Source organism: Nanorana parkeri, unplaced genomic scaffold (genome assembly GCF_000935625.1).
Source record: "Nanorana parkeri isolate BGI_ZX_2015 unplaced genomic scaffold, ASM93562v1 scaffold798, whole genome shotgun sequence".
NCBI classification, from domain to species: domain Eukaryota; kingdom Metazoa; phylum Chordata; class Amphibia; order Anura; family Dicroglossidae; genus Nanorana; species Nanorana parkeri.
In genome coordinates, this window is record NW_017307066.1 from 130,755 (window position 1) to 148,680 (window position 17,926).

The following is a 17,926-nucleotide window of genomic DNA, read 5'->3' on the forward strand; positions in this document are numbered from 1 at the left end:
ATATATATATATTCAAAATACTAATAATTATGCCAAGTATACCATGTAACATATGTAATAGGAGGAAGGAGAATTCAGCAGAGCAAAGGATTAGAGTTTGATAAGTGAGTGATAGAGAAATCAGCAGGTAGAGTCTGAGAAGCACTTCACAATTCTCTTGACATAAATTATTTTGTTTCTGCAGTGCACTGAAAAAAAAATTAAAGGTACACACCATCAGAATTGAAAATTAATCTTGTAATGTATATATGGACCATAGCTTGTCTGTCTATGACTTCAATCATGAATCCAGGAATAAATGTAGTATACCAGTTCACATAACAATTGCTGAGACACTTTCAGGTCACATACTTTTATCTAACAATTAGGAAACATAAACAGTAATCTGAGAAAATAGATGCACCAAAAGCATGTCAGAGGTCTTATTGGAATCTCCTACATTCAAGCAGAACTCCAGGATTTGTATTATTAACCCTTGCAGTGGGGTTACCCCCCCCCACTGCAAGGGTTAATGGCTCATTTGTGTCCAGGTTAAAAAAACACAAAGAATAACTCACCCAAAGCTCAGAGCTGGCTTCTTCTTAGACAGGTCCCTGGAATGTCTCTCCCCCTCCTCTGCAGCAGTCTAAGATCCAGTAAATCATAAAGTCTATACACTGAGGCGATAGGCCGTAGGGAGCACCATGACAGCTGGCCGGCTTGGAATTTTGGGTGAGTATAACTTTGTTAATTTTAGCACCTAGATAAACAAGTCTGGGGCTAGCCCCACTGCAAGGGTTAATAAAACAAATCCTGGAATTCGGTTACATAACATACAATTCAAGATATGGGAAATGACAGGACACCAATGTCAGTACAATTGCTGTACAGCACTAGAAAATCAGTAATGATTTTCACTTCTTTCCTGGTGTTCTTCCTTCAATCCTACATGTGAAACCCTTTTTCATGTAAAATCTCAATTCAAATTTGTAGACAGTTTGAGCTAAGTGCAACTTATGTGGTCCAACAAAGTCCAATCCTTGTTCTACTATTTAACCCTCCTGTGCCCAACCTAAGGTTCAAGGGCAACATTTGGCCCTTTGGTACTTGCTGTGCAGTGCTGGGACCCCAAAAATCTGGAGTGGGATTGGGAGCTTTGATTTGTAAAGGAGCAATAGCAGTGATCTCTACTACTGTCCCCTAACATGCCCCCAATGTCACACTATTTTCTGCAACATGTCTCCAGTCTCCAACCAAATCTGTAGCATGTCCACAATGTCTGACCATCATTTCCTCTAGTATGTTTGCAGTCTCTAACAGTCCTCTTTAGCATTATATATAACGAACATTATGTACAAACCTTTGGTGATGTCAGTGACTACAAGTGAAGCCCAATTATGGTAACCACTGCTTTAACTATTTGTTTCATTGTAAGTTATAGTGTGTCCATTGTAACATATACAGTAAATCCATTTTGAGGAAATACCCCTCTACACTGCTTCCACCAGCTAATCTTTGTAAAAAAATATTTTCCTTTTCCTGAAAGATTATTGAGCAATAGAGCAGAAAAGCACTTGTTTCTCTCAAAACCTTCTACTGATTTTTTTAACGATGCAGAACTCTCTGAATGCTATGTGTGCAGTATGCTGGTGCATTTCATACAGACTGGATTGCAGATAAAACATTAGCAGTGCTTCAGTGTACATTGCGTCTTGTAATTCACTAACATACCAAACTGACTTTGGTACTACTGAAACAATAAGGCATCACTGCAGCTTTCTGGTAAAAGGTGTCAAACTTAATAAAGAAGTGAGAGCTAATGGAGATATATTACTTCACCCACAAAGCTGCTTTTCTTATTTTTCATGCAAAATGTTTGTTGGTTGCAATGGTGTGATGTGCTTTAAATAGCTCCTGCATGTTATAGAAGTTATTTTTAGCAACCTTGGCCCTTTTCGTGTGCCAAAAAAGCCCCTCACTAGAGTCAATATTTAATTGTTTTCATAAAAATAATACACAGAGGTAAAAACTAAAAATTATAAGTGACAGTGCAAGCATCACATCACAGCCACATAAAATACACAAAATAAGGAAGAGTCCCTCAAAAACAAAGAACACTATTGGAATAAAAAAAACTACCCCATAAATACCACACCCACATACCACATAATAAAGAAAAAAAAGAGTGGAACAACTGAATTATGCCACTAATACCTAGTAATGGTTACAGTTAGAAAATGTTGCTTTTCATTCCACCATATTCATTTCACCATATTAATTTCTTCATGGGCCACTAGAAGAGTAGCTGTTCATACAACTTGGATTCTGTAATTAAAGAAAATAGGTACGGCACGGGCGATCATGCAGCAGTAAATAACATCCTTTTGAGGGTACATTTCTAGAGCCACAATACATTTTCATTGCTAAATGCGGATCAGATAAAGCAGCCCTGTAGCCTTTAAAATTTCTACTGCAATAGTTTAGGGTCACTGTTACTTAGAACATCCCAGCTGACAAAAATTGTTTTGAGATCATAAGATTTCATGCAATAAAAACTAATGTCTAGATTGCAGTATAAATAATTATGTGAGTCTTGAGCTCAAATTGCATATAACAATAGGCAATCCTAGTACCCTTGGGCATTCTTTGACTCCCAGTTTTAATGTGTGAAGCTGTAATGTCAGACACAACTTTAGTAATTGGATCACTAAAAAACATATTCTACCTGGAAAATTTAGGCAATATAAATCTAAACATACTCTAACAAAAAAATAACAGAAATAAAAATAACAATTTAAATAATTACAGGAACAATAATTGCAATACAAGTAAAATAACATACAATGATTACAACTTTAACATAAATATAAAGTACTGACAATCTAAGCAATAGCTTAAAACAGTTACAAAATATGAAAGACTGAAAGTAAAAAAAGTATGAAAGTAAATGTATAGCAGAATTATTTCTAAAAGCACTACATCATTTTTTTTATTTTACTCTTTAAATGTGTCAGCTTTTACTGTTAGAAATAAAAATATTTGGTTGCATACATATTTTTCTCTCTACCCGTTTGCAGATGAAATAGGCATCAACATCTCCAACGTAGGTGACCTTAATGTAATAAGTGTTGTAAATATTTTATTATGGCCAGTGGCAAACATTGTCAGCATTCCGAGAGAATGCAACCTGCTATATAAACACTGGGATTTTTACAGTGGTAATCAACAAATGACTATATTCCCAGGGTGCTGCTTTCTTCAAAACAGTTTGTGTTTTTTCACACAGTTTATACATACATTATTCCTTACCATTAGTCCATTGGGTACAATTATAAAGCCCAGCTCCAAGGTTAGAGTGCCACCACTCAGTGCTCTGCCTGTTGTATTAGATGCTTTTTCATAGTTACCATTTTCGTAAAAGAGGATTAAAGTCAAACCTTTTTTTGGCTTTACTTCTCTTTTAGGTCACAGAAGTACATCTACTAATGTACTTCCGGCACCTAAAGTCAGCATATAGCGGGCTACTGCCTGCTTTCTGCTGACAACACAGACTGCACTACAGCCAGGAAATATCCTGACAATATTGGATTCAGGATCCACTTGACTGCCTGACTGGCAGCTGGGTCTGCCTCTCAGGAGCCAGAACCAGCTGTGCCCACCCCTTCCCTGTCTGTCCCTCCAATAAGGCTGGAGGAACACCTTAATTTTTGGTACAAATGTCCTTACGTCTGTTTGGCACTACAAAAATTGCAAAAGAGCAATCAGGGTGGCAAAAATTGACTAAAAAGGACACAGATAAATATTTAAATAATAAAAGAGTAAGGACAGAAAATCTCCCAGTCACTGGTAACCAACATTCCCTTTTCAAAAAAGATGAACAGGGGAAGTTGGTTACCAGTGACAGGGAGAAAGCAGATGTGTTAAATACATTATTTTCTTCAGAAGAGACAGACGGGTTTAATAATTAAGGTATTAACTCTGATAACAAAAGATTAAAGGGGTTATTCACTTAGGCAGCCGAATGAATAACCGAAGTGAAGTGAGCCAAACGCTGTTCGGCTATTCACTTCAGCCTTGTACGGCTGATTTCAGTCATACATCGGCTGCCTTTGGCAAGCCGAACATGCTCTGGACTGCATGTGACAAACTCCCACCGCAGAATGAAGCATCTGACAGATGCCGGCAAAACAAAAACAATTGGGCGGAGCTAGCGGTGACATTACCACTAGCTCCATCCCAACTGTTTCCTATTGGCCGGCACCTGCCAGAGTCTTCTAGCAGGTCCTAGCCTAAGAATAACAACTGGACAGAGATGGTCATGACGTCACGGACGGCTCCTACCAGTTGTTATTGTTTAATGACAGATCAGTGTCCACAGGTCATTTAGAAACGCTGATCTGTCATTACAACTGGGCGGAGCGAGCCGTGAGATCATAGATGGCTCTGCCTAGCTGTCATTTGTGTGGAGATCGGTCAGCTTCGGCCGACTTTTCGCCATGCTTTGTCTGTGAATGCGGCTCAGTCGAGCCGAAGCATTTGGGTTTAGCTCGGCTGAGCCGCTAGGCTGCCTTTGGCTGCTGTACGGGCTATAGTGAATAGCCCGTACAGCAGCCCTTCGGTTCAACTGAACTGAAGGGCTCAGGCGGCCAAAGCGAGCCGAAATGCGGATCAGATAAAGCAGCCCTGTAGCCTTTAAAATTTCTACTGCAATAGTTTAGGGTCACTGTTACTTAGAACATCCCAGCTGACAAAAATTGTTTTGAGATCATAAGATTTCATGCAATAAAAACTAATGTCTAGATTGCAGTATAAATAATTATGTGAGTCTTGAGCTCAAATTGCATATAACAATAGGCAATCCTAGTACCCTTGGGCATTCTTTGACTCCCAGTTTTAATGTGTGAAGCTGTAATGTCAGACACAACTTTAGTAATTGGATCACTAAAAAACATATTCTACCTGGAAAATTTAGGCAATATAAATCTAAACATACTCTAACAAAAAAATAACAGAAATAAAAATAACAATTTAAATAATTACAGGAACAATAATTGCAATACAAGTAAAATAACATACAATGATTACAACTTTAACATAAATATAAAGTACTGACAATCTAAGCAATAGCTTAAAACAGTTACAAAATATGAAAGACTGAAAGTAAAAAAAGTATGAAAGTAAATGTATAGCAGAATTATTTCTAAAAGCACTACATCATTTTTTTTATTTTACTCTTTAAATGTGTCAGCTTTTACTGTTAGAAATAAAAATATTTGGTTGCATACATATTTTTCTCTCTACCCGTTTGCAGATGAAATAGGCATCAACATCTCCAACGTAGGTGACCTTAATGTAATAAGTGTTGTAAATATTTTATTATGGCCAGTGGCAAACATTGTCAGCATTCCGAGAGAATGCAACCTGCTATATAAACACTGGGATTTTTACAGTGGTAATCAACAAATGACTATATTCCCAGGGTGCTGCTTTCTTCAAAACAGTTTGTGTTTTTTCACACAGTTTATACATACATTATTCCTTACCATTAGTCCATTGGGTACAATTATAAAGCCCAGCTCCAAGGTTAGAGTGCCACCACTCAGTGCTCTGCCTGTTGTATTAGATGCTTTTTCATAGTTACCATTTTCGTAAAAGAGGATTAAAGTCAAACCTTTTTTTGGCTTTACTTCTCTTTTAGGTCACAGAAGTACATCTACTAATGTACTTCCGGCACCTAAAGTCAGCATATAGCGGGCTACTGCCTGCTTTCTGCTGACAACACAGACTGCACTACAGCCAGGAAATATCCTGACAATATTGGATTCAGGATCCACTTGACTGCCTGACTGGCAGCTGGGTCTGCCTCTCAGGAGCCAGAACCAGCTGTGCCCACCCCTTCCCTGTCTGTCCCTCCAATAAGGCTGGAGGAACACCTTAATTTTTGGTACAAATGTCCTTACGTCTGTTTGGCACTACAAAAATTGCAAAAGAGCAATCAGGGTGGCAAAAATTGACTAAAAAGGACACAGATAAATATTTAAATAATAAAAGAGTAAGGACAGAAAATCTCCCAGTCACTGGTAACCAACATTCCCTTTTCAAAAAAGATGAACAGGGGAAGTTGGTTACCAGTGACAGGGAGAAAGCAGATGTGTTAAATACATTATTTTCTTCAGAAGAGACAGACGGGTTTAATAATTAAGGTATTAACTCTGATAACAAAAGATTAAAGGGGTTATTCACTTAGGCAGCCGAATGAATAACCGAAGTGAAGTGAGCCAAACGCTGTTCGGCTATTCACTTCAGCCTTGTACGGCTGATTTCAGTCATACATCGGCTGCCTTTGGCAAGCCGAACATGCTCTGGACTGCATGTGACAAACTCCCACCGCAGAATGAAGCATCTGACAGATGCCGGCAAAACAAAAACAATTGGGCGGAGCTAGCGGTGACATTACCACTAGCTCCATCCCAACTGTTTCCTATTGGCCGGCACCTGCCAGAGTCTTCTAGCAGGTCCTAGCCTAAGAATAACAACTGGACAGAGATGGTCATGACGTCACGGACGGCTCCTACCAGTTGTTATTGTTTAATGACAGATCAGTGTCCACAGGTCATTTAGAAACGCTGATCTGTCATTACAACTGGGCGGAGCGAGCCGTGAGATCATAGATGGCTCTGCCTAGCTGTCATTTGTGTGGAGATCGGTCAGCTTCGGCCGACTTTTCGCCATGCTTTGTCTGTGAATGCGGCTCAGTCGAGCCGAAGCATTTGGGTTTAGCTCGGCTGAGCCGCTAGGCTGCCTTTGGCTGCTGTACGGGCTATAGTGAATAGCCCGTACAGCAGCCCTTCGGTTCAACTGAACTGAAGGGCTCAGGCGGCCAAAGCGAGCCGAAGGATCAGCCGAAGCTACGTCTGGATCCTTCGGCTCCGTCATGAATAACCCCCTAAATGTATGTCAGTGGCTGACAGAGATCAGAGTGAAAAAGAGTCTACAAAAACTAAATGTAAACAGATCTTTAGGACCAGATGATTTAGATCCATGAGTCCTCAAAAAACGGCAAATCATAGCCAGACCAAAGTTTCTTAACTTTATGGAAATTTAAATGGTAGGAATGGTACCGGTTGATTGGCAGATAGGAAATGTATTATCGTTATTCAAAAAACAGACCAGATGTACACCTGGTAACTATAGCCAGTCAGCTTAACATCAATAGCATGCAAAATATTTGAGGGAATGATAAGGAACTATATTAAAAAAACGTATTTAGAAGGTAGTAATAAATAGCCCATTCACTCAATGGACAATAGTTGTGAGTAGAGTGCTTTAGGGTTTGGTCCTGGGACCAATTCTGTTTATTTTATACATAAACGATAGAGGTTAGAATAAATAGCTCAATTTCAGTGTTTGCTGATGATACTAAGCTATGTAGAGAAGTAACTTGACAGCAAGATATAAAATCACTGCAGCAAGACCTTGATAAAATTGAGGAGTGGACTGCAACATGGCAGATGTGATTTAACATGAAAAAAATGCAAAGTTATGCACATGGGAGCTAGGAACATGCATGAAAATTACTATCTAGAAGGCATTCCTCTGGGGAAGTCGGGGATGGCGAAAGACCTGGGTCCTTATAGACCACAAACTCAAAAATGGTATGCTATGCCAAGCTGCAGCTAGATAATATCGTGCATTAAAAGAGTGATTTTTGCAAGACCATTACTCTATCATTTTATAAATCACTGTTTCGGCCTTACCCTGAGAATGCCATTCAGTTTTTGTCACCAATCCTCAGGAAAGATGTGCTCGAATTTGAGAAAGTTCAGAGAAGGGGAACAAGATTAATAAAGGGGATGGAAGGCCTAAGTTATGAAGACCACCTCCAGAAATTAAATTTGTTCTTCATAGAGAAGAAGAGCTTAAGACGGGGTTGGTTGAAAATCAAATTCCTCAATGGGGACTGCAGTAACAGAAGTAAACTGTTTAAACTAAGAACTCTAAAGATGATATGAGGCCACAACATGAGGTTGGACGAGAGGCAGTTTAATCTTAGACTGTTAAAGGGGGGTTTTTGAGAGCTGTAAAAATGTTGACTTCCCTTTCACAGACAGTGGTATCAGCTCAAAGCATTGATGAATTTAAAAAAAACTCTTAGATTAGTTTTTCAATTCACTGAATATACAGGGATATGGGAGACATGTATGTACAGGTACTCTTAAAATGTAGGACCCCACAGGGACTCACATACACATGCACACACACACCTCACACACTTACACATAAGGTTGAACTTGATGGACCTGTGTCTTTATTCAACCTCAAATACTATGTAACCACACCCATCTGCGCCAGTTTGGAGCCACAAGGATCACTGGAATTCCCCTCTCCTCTATCCTGCAGAGCAGATGAGACAGAAACCTCAAAGGAGGAAAGGCATAAATTAGGGGAAACTGATCCCGCAGACTCACCAGAGCATCCACTGCAAAGGCACTGGGATCCCTGGATGGAGATACAAATCTGATTATTGTGTTATTTTATCTGGATGCCAGAAGATCCACATCCAGCATTGCCTTGCATCGAAGCATTCCAACAGGCAAATCTGCTGGAAAATTTGAGGGTGCTAAACAACTCCTCTGTATCCAGGTGCTGCCGACTGTATGCCAATTTTCCAGCCCTGGAATATTGACCACTGTTAATGCTTTACCATGGCATTTTGCCCAGAATATTATACAGTATGTTCTGCCTCTCTGTGCGTTGCTTGACTTCTGGTTCCCTCCATGATGATCGACATATGACATGGCCATGGCGTTGTCAGATTGCACCCTCTTCGGTTGCCCATGCGGTGAATTCATCCAGCGCTGTAGGGCAAGTTGTACATCTCTGAGTTCTAGAACAATGATTGACTGCCTGGCTTTTCTCACTGGTAAAGTTCCCTCTATAACCTCTCAAGCCCAACAGGCCAGCAACCATTGTCAACATGGTCCATTTAGGGGGAGGCAGGATTCCCCCCTCTAGTGCAGGATCAGAGACCCACCAGGCTAGTGAGGTCCTTGCATGGGAGGACAGGCACATGGGGAGATCCAGAGACTGCAGAAGCTTGTCCCACGCAGCTATAATGCACTATTGGAGGGGTCTGAAGGAGAACTGCCTCGAAGGAGGCCACCATTAGAACCAGGACCCTCATCCTAAACCTTACTGAATGTTGGACTTTAGTCCTTAGGGCTTGATTTTGCAAATGCAGGGTTATAACCTTCTATTTTTGAAAGAAACACCTGAGTCTGATCTGTAACCAGAAGGAACCCCAGATATCTCAGACAGTAAGAGGGGTCCAGTGACAACTTCTGAAAATTGATAACCCAGCCAAAATTCAGCAACATCAGAATTGTGGTCTACATATCTACCATCAATTTGTGCTCAGCCCTGGCCTTCAGGAGAAGGTTATCTAAGTAGCTCACAATGTGAATATATTTAAAACACCTGTGAGGGCATAGGGATTTTTGGTGCGGTGAAAAAAATGGCACATGCAGGTGGGCATCCTTGATGTCCACTGACACTAGAAAGTCCCTTTGTTGAAGGGAGACAATGAACAACTCTACTGATTCCGTGCAAAACTTGCAAACTCACAGAAAAATATTGAGAGGTCTAAGATTGGCCACACTCCCCCATTTGGCTTCGGAGCTGGGAATAAGGTTGAAGTATTGGAGAATTTTTCTTCTGGAGGAACAGGAATGATCACCCTTAAGATTAGTAGTTGATTCAAGCCTTATGTAATGATGCTTCCCCATGAGGAGTGAAGTTGTAGGACTGGAGGGCAAAAAGCAAGGAGGGGGGAACAATTAAAACTCCAGCATGTAGTCATAGGAGGTTACCAAATGAACCCATAGCTCCCAGATGTCCCAGCCCAGATAGCCAAGAAAGCATCAGACATTTCCCCACCTGCCCACTGGAGACTCCTCATCATTGTGAGGAACAGTGATGAGCTGAACACCCCCTTGTTCGGTTCGAATTCAAACTCAATGCAAGTCTACGGGGGAAGAACTTTGAAAAACAAATGTTCCCATTTTGAAGCCTTATTTGCAATTTATTGGCCATAAAAAGTGTATGAGGATCTGGGCACTGCCCTGGGGGACAGGAATCAATGAAATTTTTTTTTAAATACAGTTTTTAAAGGAGCAGTGATTTTAACATCACTTAAAGGGTAACAAAAAAAATGAAAAAATCCTTTAAATATTGTGCCTGCAGCATCCCCTTAAACTGCATGTAAAGTGGTGCATCTGTACGATGTATAGAACCTGCTGCGGCAAAAGTGACATTTCTAAAGAAAAAAAATGACTTTAAAGCGTGCAGTTCCCCTTCCCAAACAATACCAGACCCTTTAGGTATTCTAAGGTAGCTAGATGCAGCTTTTCACAGATTGGTGAGCCTCTGCCCATCTTTACTTCTGAGACACTCTGATTCTCTAAGATGCTCTTTTTGTACCTAATCATGTTATTGACCTACTGCCAACTAGTCTGCTTAGTTCCAAAATGTTCTTACGGCTAGTACCACTTACAGTATATGTCAAAACCAGTCCTTTAAAAAACAAAATGCACCAAATACACCTCTACTTCTGACAAAGTATTTTCAAACATTTCGGAACAACAATAGATATCCCATCCATGGCATTTGTACTGGTAAGATTTTACAAATGTTTCTTTGATGTGTAGTATTGTCACACAGGCAATAATATGCAGACTTGCACAAGTACGATTAGCTTGAGGCTTGGCACCAGCGAATGCATGCACCTGCAGAGTCTCACAGCACCAGCAAATATTTTTTTAAATGCGGCAATTAGACACCACTCCTATGATAAATCAGGGGTAGTGCCTCCTTAAATGAGGTGTGAGCAGGGCCGGACTGGCCATAGGGCAAACCGGCCACTTGCCCGGTGGGCCGGGCTGAACACAATCAACCTGATGTGTTCGGGCCGGGCCGGTCCCCACTTGGCCAGGCTGAACAGCAGAGATCCGCCCCACCCCCATCCCCAGCTGACAGACAAGCCAGGAGAACTGTGTGGACCCACCTGTGTCCTGTTAAAGACACACTCACACAGAACGGAGTCCAGGAGGAGAAGGTGAGCTGACAGGGAGGAGGGGGAATCACTAGCAGAGTGAAGAGTGAGAGGAGCTCCACGACCCCATGCTGGTCACAGGGGGGGGGACAGAGCAGAGACACAGGCAGGGCTGCCATCAGGGGGGTACGGCCGATACTCATATGAGGGGCCTGGGCCCCTTACATGCGTATCGGCCGTACAAGCGGCGGCATGGTAGAGGGAAGAGGTGGTGGCGGCTGAGCCCCAGCAGCATCGGACCGGCGGCAGAGGAGGCCGGGCCCCAGGTGCGCTCTGTGGAGTCTCAGGGGGATGCGTCACTAATCCCTGAGTCCAGCGTGTCACTAATCCCTGAGTCCAGCCAGAGCGTCACTAATCCCTGAGTCCAGCCAGAGTGGGGCCTTCAGGGTCACATGATTAGGCTGCTCCATCTAAAATGCCCGGGCCTAATTTTTGTCCCAGTCCGGCCCTGGGTGTGAGACCTCCTGTGACATCATCCCTCATCAGCGAGTATATTGATTTCCACACATTAAACTTTACTTCGGCCATGTGCATGGTATGGAGACTGCAGGAAAAATTGGCAAAGGATGCTGTGGAGGGAGTGGGCAGGGGAATGTGGTGAGCAGAATGTTGATAAGGGGTATATACAGTATATGTAGATGCAATGAGTGCGTTTATAACTTTTTGCAAACAGAATGAACAGCAGAGGAGGCAAACATAGTGGACATAAGACATAGCTGACAATCTAGGCAAAAGATAAAGATTACAGAGTAAGTAGGATATTAAGCAGACAGAGAGGGATCAGAACTAGACATGTAACCCTGCAAAAAATGTGTTTCGTTTCATTCTGGATCAACTCAGATTGTAATTTCTTTCGTTTTTTGAATTTCGGATTCTAAATATGGATTCGGTTCGAAATTCAGATTTCAATCCGTCTGATTTTTTGTTTAGGAATTAAGTTGCATGACCGGCCAGATCGGCCAGAGAATAGTGACCTGTCCGATTTAGTTTCATTTTGAAAGCAATTGGGATGGACCTGAATTTTCGTTAAAGGAACAATCAAATTTGGATTTGTTCTAATTCGGAAATTCGGATGCTTCTGAATTTAACAAAATTCATATGAATATCAATTTGGAATTAAATTAAATTTACATGTCTAATCAGAACATTATGGAGCAGCACAAGGCTTGCATGAATGGATTCTTCACTAAACAACACATACGTCATAACCTAAACTGGGCTGATGCCGAAATTGCTAGTTTATGTTGTAGCCAACTACCTTTACCATTCTATAGATAAGCAAATATACTCTATAAATGTATTATATTATATGTGGTATTCATTATTATTTAATCATATTATTATTATTTTAAATCTACAGGATTTACATGATGTGTTGTTGAACATTAGAGTGTGCATTTAACATTTGATTATTTCATTTGGTACACTTGGCAGGACTTTCAGTACTGGAAATAAAGTAATAACTGATGCAAGGAACCGTAGAGTTTTTTGTGCAGTTTTTTTTGTTACTGGAAGTATTTGGGCTTTCACAGGGTATAGATGCTGTTACAAAGCAGCACAATTAAGTAGAGGAAGATGGTGGCATACTTGGTCTTATAATCTTCATCCTTAGGGATGCATCTGGACTTTAACATCTGTCTCATTTTTGCTCTCTTCAATAAACACTGTACAGAACCTAGTAATTATTACTAATCAGAAGCTAGATGTATTTTTAATAGGGAAACTCCCAACGTCTATGTTGGTAAATTATCTATCTAAGTAAATTCATTAGAAAAGTGTGATACCACCTTTAGCGAGTTGACCAAAAACATCTCCTGCAACTGAAAATCACCCTCAATATAAAATAACACATGGTAATACAATTTTTTTAACTTAAAGTGACATTAAACCCTCAGATTTTTTTAACATAAAACAAAACTGTAATGTGTGCCTTACTGTAATCATGGTTGTTTCCCTTCTCTTTGCTGCTCTTCCTTTTAAATCTGTATCTGTTTTCATGCTGGGCAGAACTTCTTCTGTTTTGCAGCAGACTGCCTTGTCTCTGAAATGGATACATGGTGTCTGTGTGTAGGTTTGCAACCTGAGCCAGCACTACAGGAAGAAGCACTCATCTGCAAAGGGAAGTACTCCCCCAGCATGAGAAGACTTGAGGATTTAACAGGAAGAGCAGCAAAGAGAAGGGAAACTACCATGGATTACAGTAAGGCACAAATTACAGTATTGGTTTATGTTAAAAAATCTGAGGGTTTAATGTCACTTTAAGTGATTTGATAGTATATACAAAAAAACTGTTTGTAAAACACACAAACCTCACTTCCCCTCAGCAATGTACTGCTTCAGGCAACTAGTTTTTATGGTCCAGCATCAACTCTTTTTGGTGCAGGTAACCAATTATGCATCCTTAATGCCCTAAGCCAGGCTATTTCAAGTTATGACACCACACTTCAAGTATCTCAGTGTTAAGTATAATCAGAATAGACACTATCACAGCAGTAGACTCTTCCCTCATGAATTTCATTTTTGAAGGAGCATACTCATAGATAAAGCTGCTACTGTTAAGCTGCCATCATAGCCAAACAGGTCAGAAGGCGACGTTTTGGATACTTTTAAATGCTAAGATTTATTTTATTTTACAAATATTACAATATTTTTCCAGCACGACTTTATTGCCATCTTTATATATTTGTTACGGAAACTATAAATAAGAGGGTTTATCACTGGTGTCACTACTATATAAATAACAGACTGAACTTTATTTAGATTAAAGTCTCCACTAACGCGTGGCCTAAGATAAACAAAAGCCACTGTTCCAAAGAATATGAGAACAACTGTAAGATGAGAAGCACAAGTTGAAAAAGCTTTAAACCTAGAATTAATGGAAGATGTTTTTAATATGGTCATTATAATACGGATGTAGGTCCAGAGCGTTAAAGAGAAAGAAAACAAAAGAATAGTGGAAGCAGTGAAAAAATTTAAAGTCTGCAGTTTGTTCGTGTTATAACATGATAACTGCAAAAGTGGAAAAAGGTCACAAAAGAAATGGTGAATATTTTGTCCACAGAACTTTAAATTTGCAATTATGAGAGTGGCTATTAAGTTTGGAAAAAAACTGCTCATCCAACAAGCCAAAACTAGATAAAAACACACAGGTTGGCTCATAATTATGTTATAGAGCAAGGGGTTGCAGATTGCAGTATAACGGTCATAAGACATAACTGCCAGAAGAAAACACTCTGTTGAGCCAAAACAGAAAAAAAAATAAAACTGGGTGATGCAGCCATTGAATGAAATTATTCTGTTGTTCCCAATGAGGACAACTAAAAGTTTAGGTATTGTGACAGATGTGTACAGAATTTCAATAAAAGATAAGTTGGCAATAAAGAAATACATTGGACTGCTGAGATGCCTGTCAGTACAGACCACGAATATTATGATCATGTTTCCAGTGACAGATAAAAAGTACATGATCAGAATAATTCCAGGCAGACATTGCCACTCAACATCAGAAAATCCGAGCAAAATAAAATCTGTAAAATGAATAGACATATTCTCGCTGTTCTCCATTCGGAAGGAATGCTGAAAACGGAAATAAGAATGTTACTATCAGTATCAATATCACATTTTTCATTGACCTTAAAAATTTTCTTAATGTACTGCATGATCATTTTTATTGGGTAAACATTTTTATGTGGAAGACCTATAAATTACATAGTTCTTCAGGTTGAAAAAAAAACATGTCCATTGAGTTCAACCTATAGACTTATTAAAAAAAACAAAAAAGAAGAAAAGCCTAAAGAGAACGCTGTGCCCACAGTTGCTCACTGTTCATCCAGAGGAAGTTGATCCAAAAAAACCCTATAAAGCATGGTTCAATTTGCTCCAACAAGGGAAAAAAATTCCTTCCTGATCCCTAAATGAGGGAAATATAATATTGTTTATCTCTGTGAATGTTCCATCAATCTAAAAACTAGTCTCACAGGTATGCTTCCAGTCTTTTATTATTTCTTCAGGTTCCCTTGCCAGAAAAACTATTCAGGGGTTTAATCCAGCTGTGTGGATGCTGTCGAAGTAGGACTGGAATCAAGTCAAAGGGGTTGATTTACTAACCTAAACACACACACACACCAGGTGTGTGTGATTTTCACACAGCAAAACGTATTTATCAACCAAAAAGTCTCTAAAAGCATATTTCCACTAATGCCATATATGGAAAATTCATGCACATGATGCATATATAATGCTGCTCCACAGTTTAGACAAAAATGGTTAGCTCATGCATTTACATTCCTGCATTCATCAACGCAAGCAACATAACATAGAGCTAATTTACACCACATTACCTTGCAATTCATTGCAGGGCTTTGAACAACACACCTGCTGGGTGTGTACACACTACAAAGGTGTTTCGATTTCTCCCATAGATCGTGCTGGGAGGGAACACACTACAGAGGTGTATACACGTTCGTGGTGTGTTTAAAAGGTTAGTAAATCAACCCCAAAGTGTCAGCTAGTTTACCAAGGGCTTAAATGTGAGGCCACTCAGGGTAAATGTGAACTAGGGAAGGGCTGTGGGTTTGAGTGAACCATGTGTTTTACCTGAAACCAGGCCATCCACAGTTCAGGAAATGGGAGGGCCATTCACTGCTATGGTAACCAATTACCAATAATGCACATTCTCTGAACTGTTGTCAGGTGGCTTAGAAGGGCCAATAATTCTTTATTTTTTATGTTCCATCCACCTCCAGGTTTTAGCCAGGCTTTCCAGAAGCCTTTTGTCTCGTGTGTTGGAGAACAGGAATAAGCAAGTGTGCCTTGGTCCAAAAATTGTGACCTTTAGTAACCTGATTGAAGCCTACGGGGGATGAATCTTAAAAAATAAATTCTGGCCATTTTAATAACAGGCGATTGATTGTGAAACAATTGACATGGGGAGCTAGATACTTCCATGTTCGACATGTCCCAATGCAAAAACAAACAACATATACAACATACTGTACAGAGAGAGGGGGCCTCCTTTAATGTTACTTCTAGGGTAACATGGGAAAAAAACAAATCCTTCCAATTACATGCTTGGGAGATGCATTTAAGCTGTATGTAAACGTTTGGAACGTATGAGTGCAGAGAGTGCAGAAAAAGGCAACTAAACTGGACTAAATGGGCATGGATAATCTCAGGAAAGATTAACTGAGCTGAATTTCCCCTGCATTTACCCTGCAAAGTGCAAATTCCCTTGCAAAGTGAACAACCTATTTGCTTTTAGTAAATCAACCCCATTGAATCAAGCTAATTACCATGCTTTGTTACATGATCTTTAGTACTTATTATCAGGTTGAAAATAGTATCCTTTATCATGATTAGGGAGAATCTTTGCAGGCCAAGATGACCATTCTACCAAAACTTGTATATTTCTTTGCACCCTCCTGGTAAAAATCACCCATGTATTTTACATTTCTTCCAGGCCACGGCCATTTTTTAAATCCATATAACCATCTCTTAGAGGCCCAAATATTACTAGCTGTTATTAAGCAGCCCAAAAATCTCAAATGGCCCTCCTTCATGCTTCAGCAAATGTACCAATTGCACCCAAACATTTTATTGGTGGCAACAGTCTCACTTACTTTGCATGTATGACCTTTTAGGTCCTCTGGCTGTAACACCCACCTTTGTGCCGCGGAAGGGGGTCCCCACAGACAACCGAGGGTTGTCTGCTTTGCTGCCCACAGCCCTGAGTCCCGCGGCACCAGTCTCCTCCGTTCCCCGCCGCTCTGTGATGTCCGCCATGTGGAGCCACCGTGTAGTGCGCACTGTGTTTCCTCTTAAAGGTACAGCGCACCAATTTAAGGAAGAACCCCACCTCCGGAGATGACCCCACCCTGACGTCAGCAGGTACAAATACTAGCCTCACATATGATTCTGTTCTTGGGCTTGTCCCGTATTGCCTAGTATATAGTTGATTGTATTTATTGTGTACCAAACTTAGCTTTCTTCCTGACCACGAATCTTGCTGCCTGCCCATGACCCCTGCTACTCTTATGGATTATGTCTTTGGATATTGATTTGGCTATGAAGTTCCAGACTGCTCCTGTGCTGGTCACCACCACATGAGAGACTGGGCTCCCCTGATAACCACTTCCTGATACTGAAAAAGTCACACAATACTTTTCATGAACATTTTCCAGTACATGCAAATTAAACATTCCATATCTCCCCTGAATAAGTGTACAGACACCCCGGATATCTTGCCTTTTTTGAAGGTATATGTTTCAGTAATCTCCACACCCTGGAAAGCATTTCTACCATATATCCACAAATACTCTTTTCCTATTTCCCTTTGGTGCTCAAAATATGCCCTATATGGGAAGAAGATTTAGGGACTAGCAGGATATTTGTCTTAATATTGCAAAAAGCTTGATCAATGTTTTATTTGCAGAAGGCAGCTACAAATTGCTTATGCATTGGTAGTTCATACCTTGTTGGCTTTCAAGAGCAGTCCCTGGCTACCCCCTGCCCCAGTGTTTTAGGGACAGCAGTGCCGAGGGCACATTTAGACATATCTGGTGGGACTGCTTCACAAGTACATGTTTCTGTTCTCATGTGTACCAATTGCTTTACACCTTATTAAATAGATCTATTTGGAAACAATCCATTAGAATCTCTTTTAAACCAGAAACCAGACAACTGTACTACTCACTCATGTCTTTACTCCCACGAAGCAGATGATCACCAGGTCCTGGAGAAAGCAAAAAATTCCCTATGAGAAACTCAAATCTAGTTTCAACTTCTATATAACATTTGAGAAGATGGCGGCTACTTTAGATAATAGGCTTCCCTCTTTCT

General features: G+C 40.3%; 1 protein-coding gene across 1 annotated transcript; it reads right to left on the reverse strand.

Annotated features, from left to right (window-relative positions):
- Positions 1-13,714: 13,714 nt before the first annotated feature.
- On the reverse strand, positions 13,715-16,870 carry LOC108793977 (olfactory receptor 6M1-like). Its single transcript, XM_018564940.1, has 2 exons — positions 16,751-16,870; positions 13,715-14,665 (listed from the first exon to the last, which is right to left on the reverse strand). Exons 1-2 carry the CDS (start codon positions 16,868-16,870, stop codon positions 13,715-13,717), a joined length of 1,071 nt encoding a protein of 356 aa, XP_018420442.1.
- Between the last annotated feature and the right edge of the window lie 1,056 nt (positions 16,871-17,926).

Bases quoted from the DNA above. Each gene is read 5' to 3' on its own strand.
- LOC108793977 (XM_018564940.1), bottom strand. From the start codon at position 16,870: ATGGCGGACATCACAGAGCGGCGGGGAACGGAGGAGACTGGTGCCGCG. The intron at 14,666-16,750 runs GTGGGTGTTACA...TTCCGTTTTCAG, and splicing joins CCCCCTTCCGCGGCACAAAG to CATTCCTTCCGAATGGAGAA.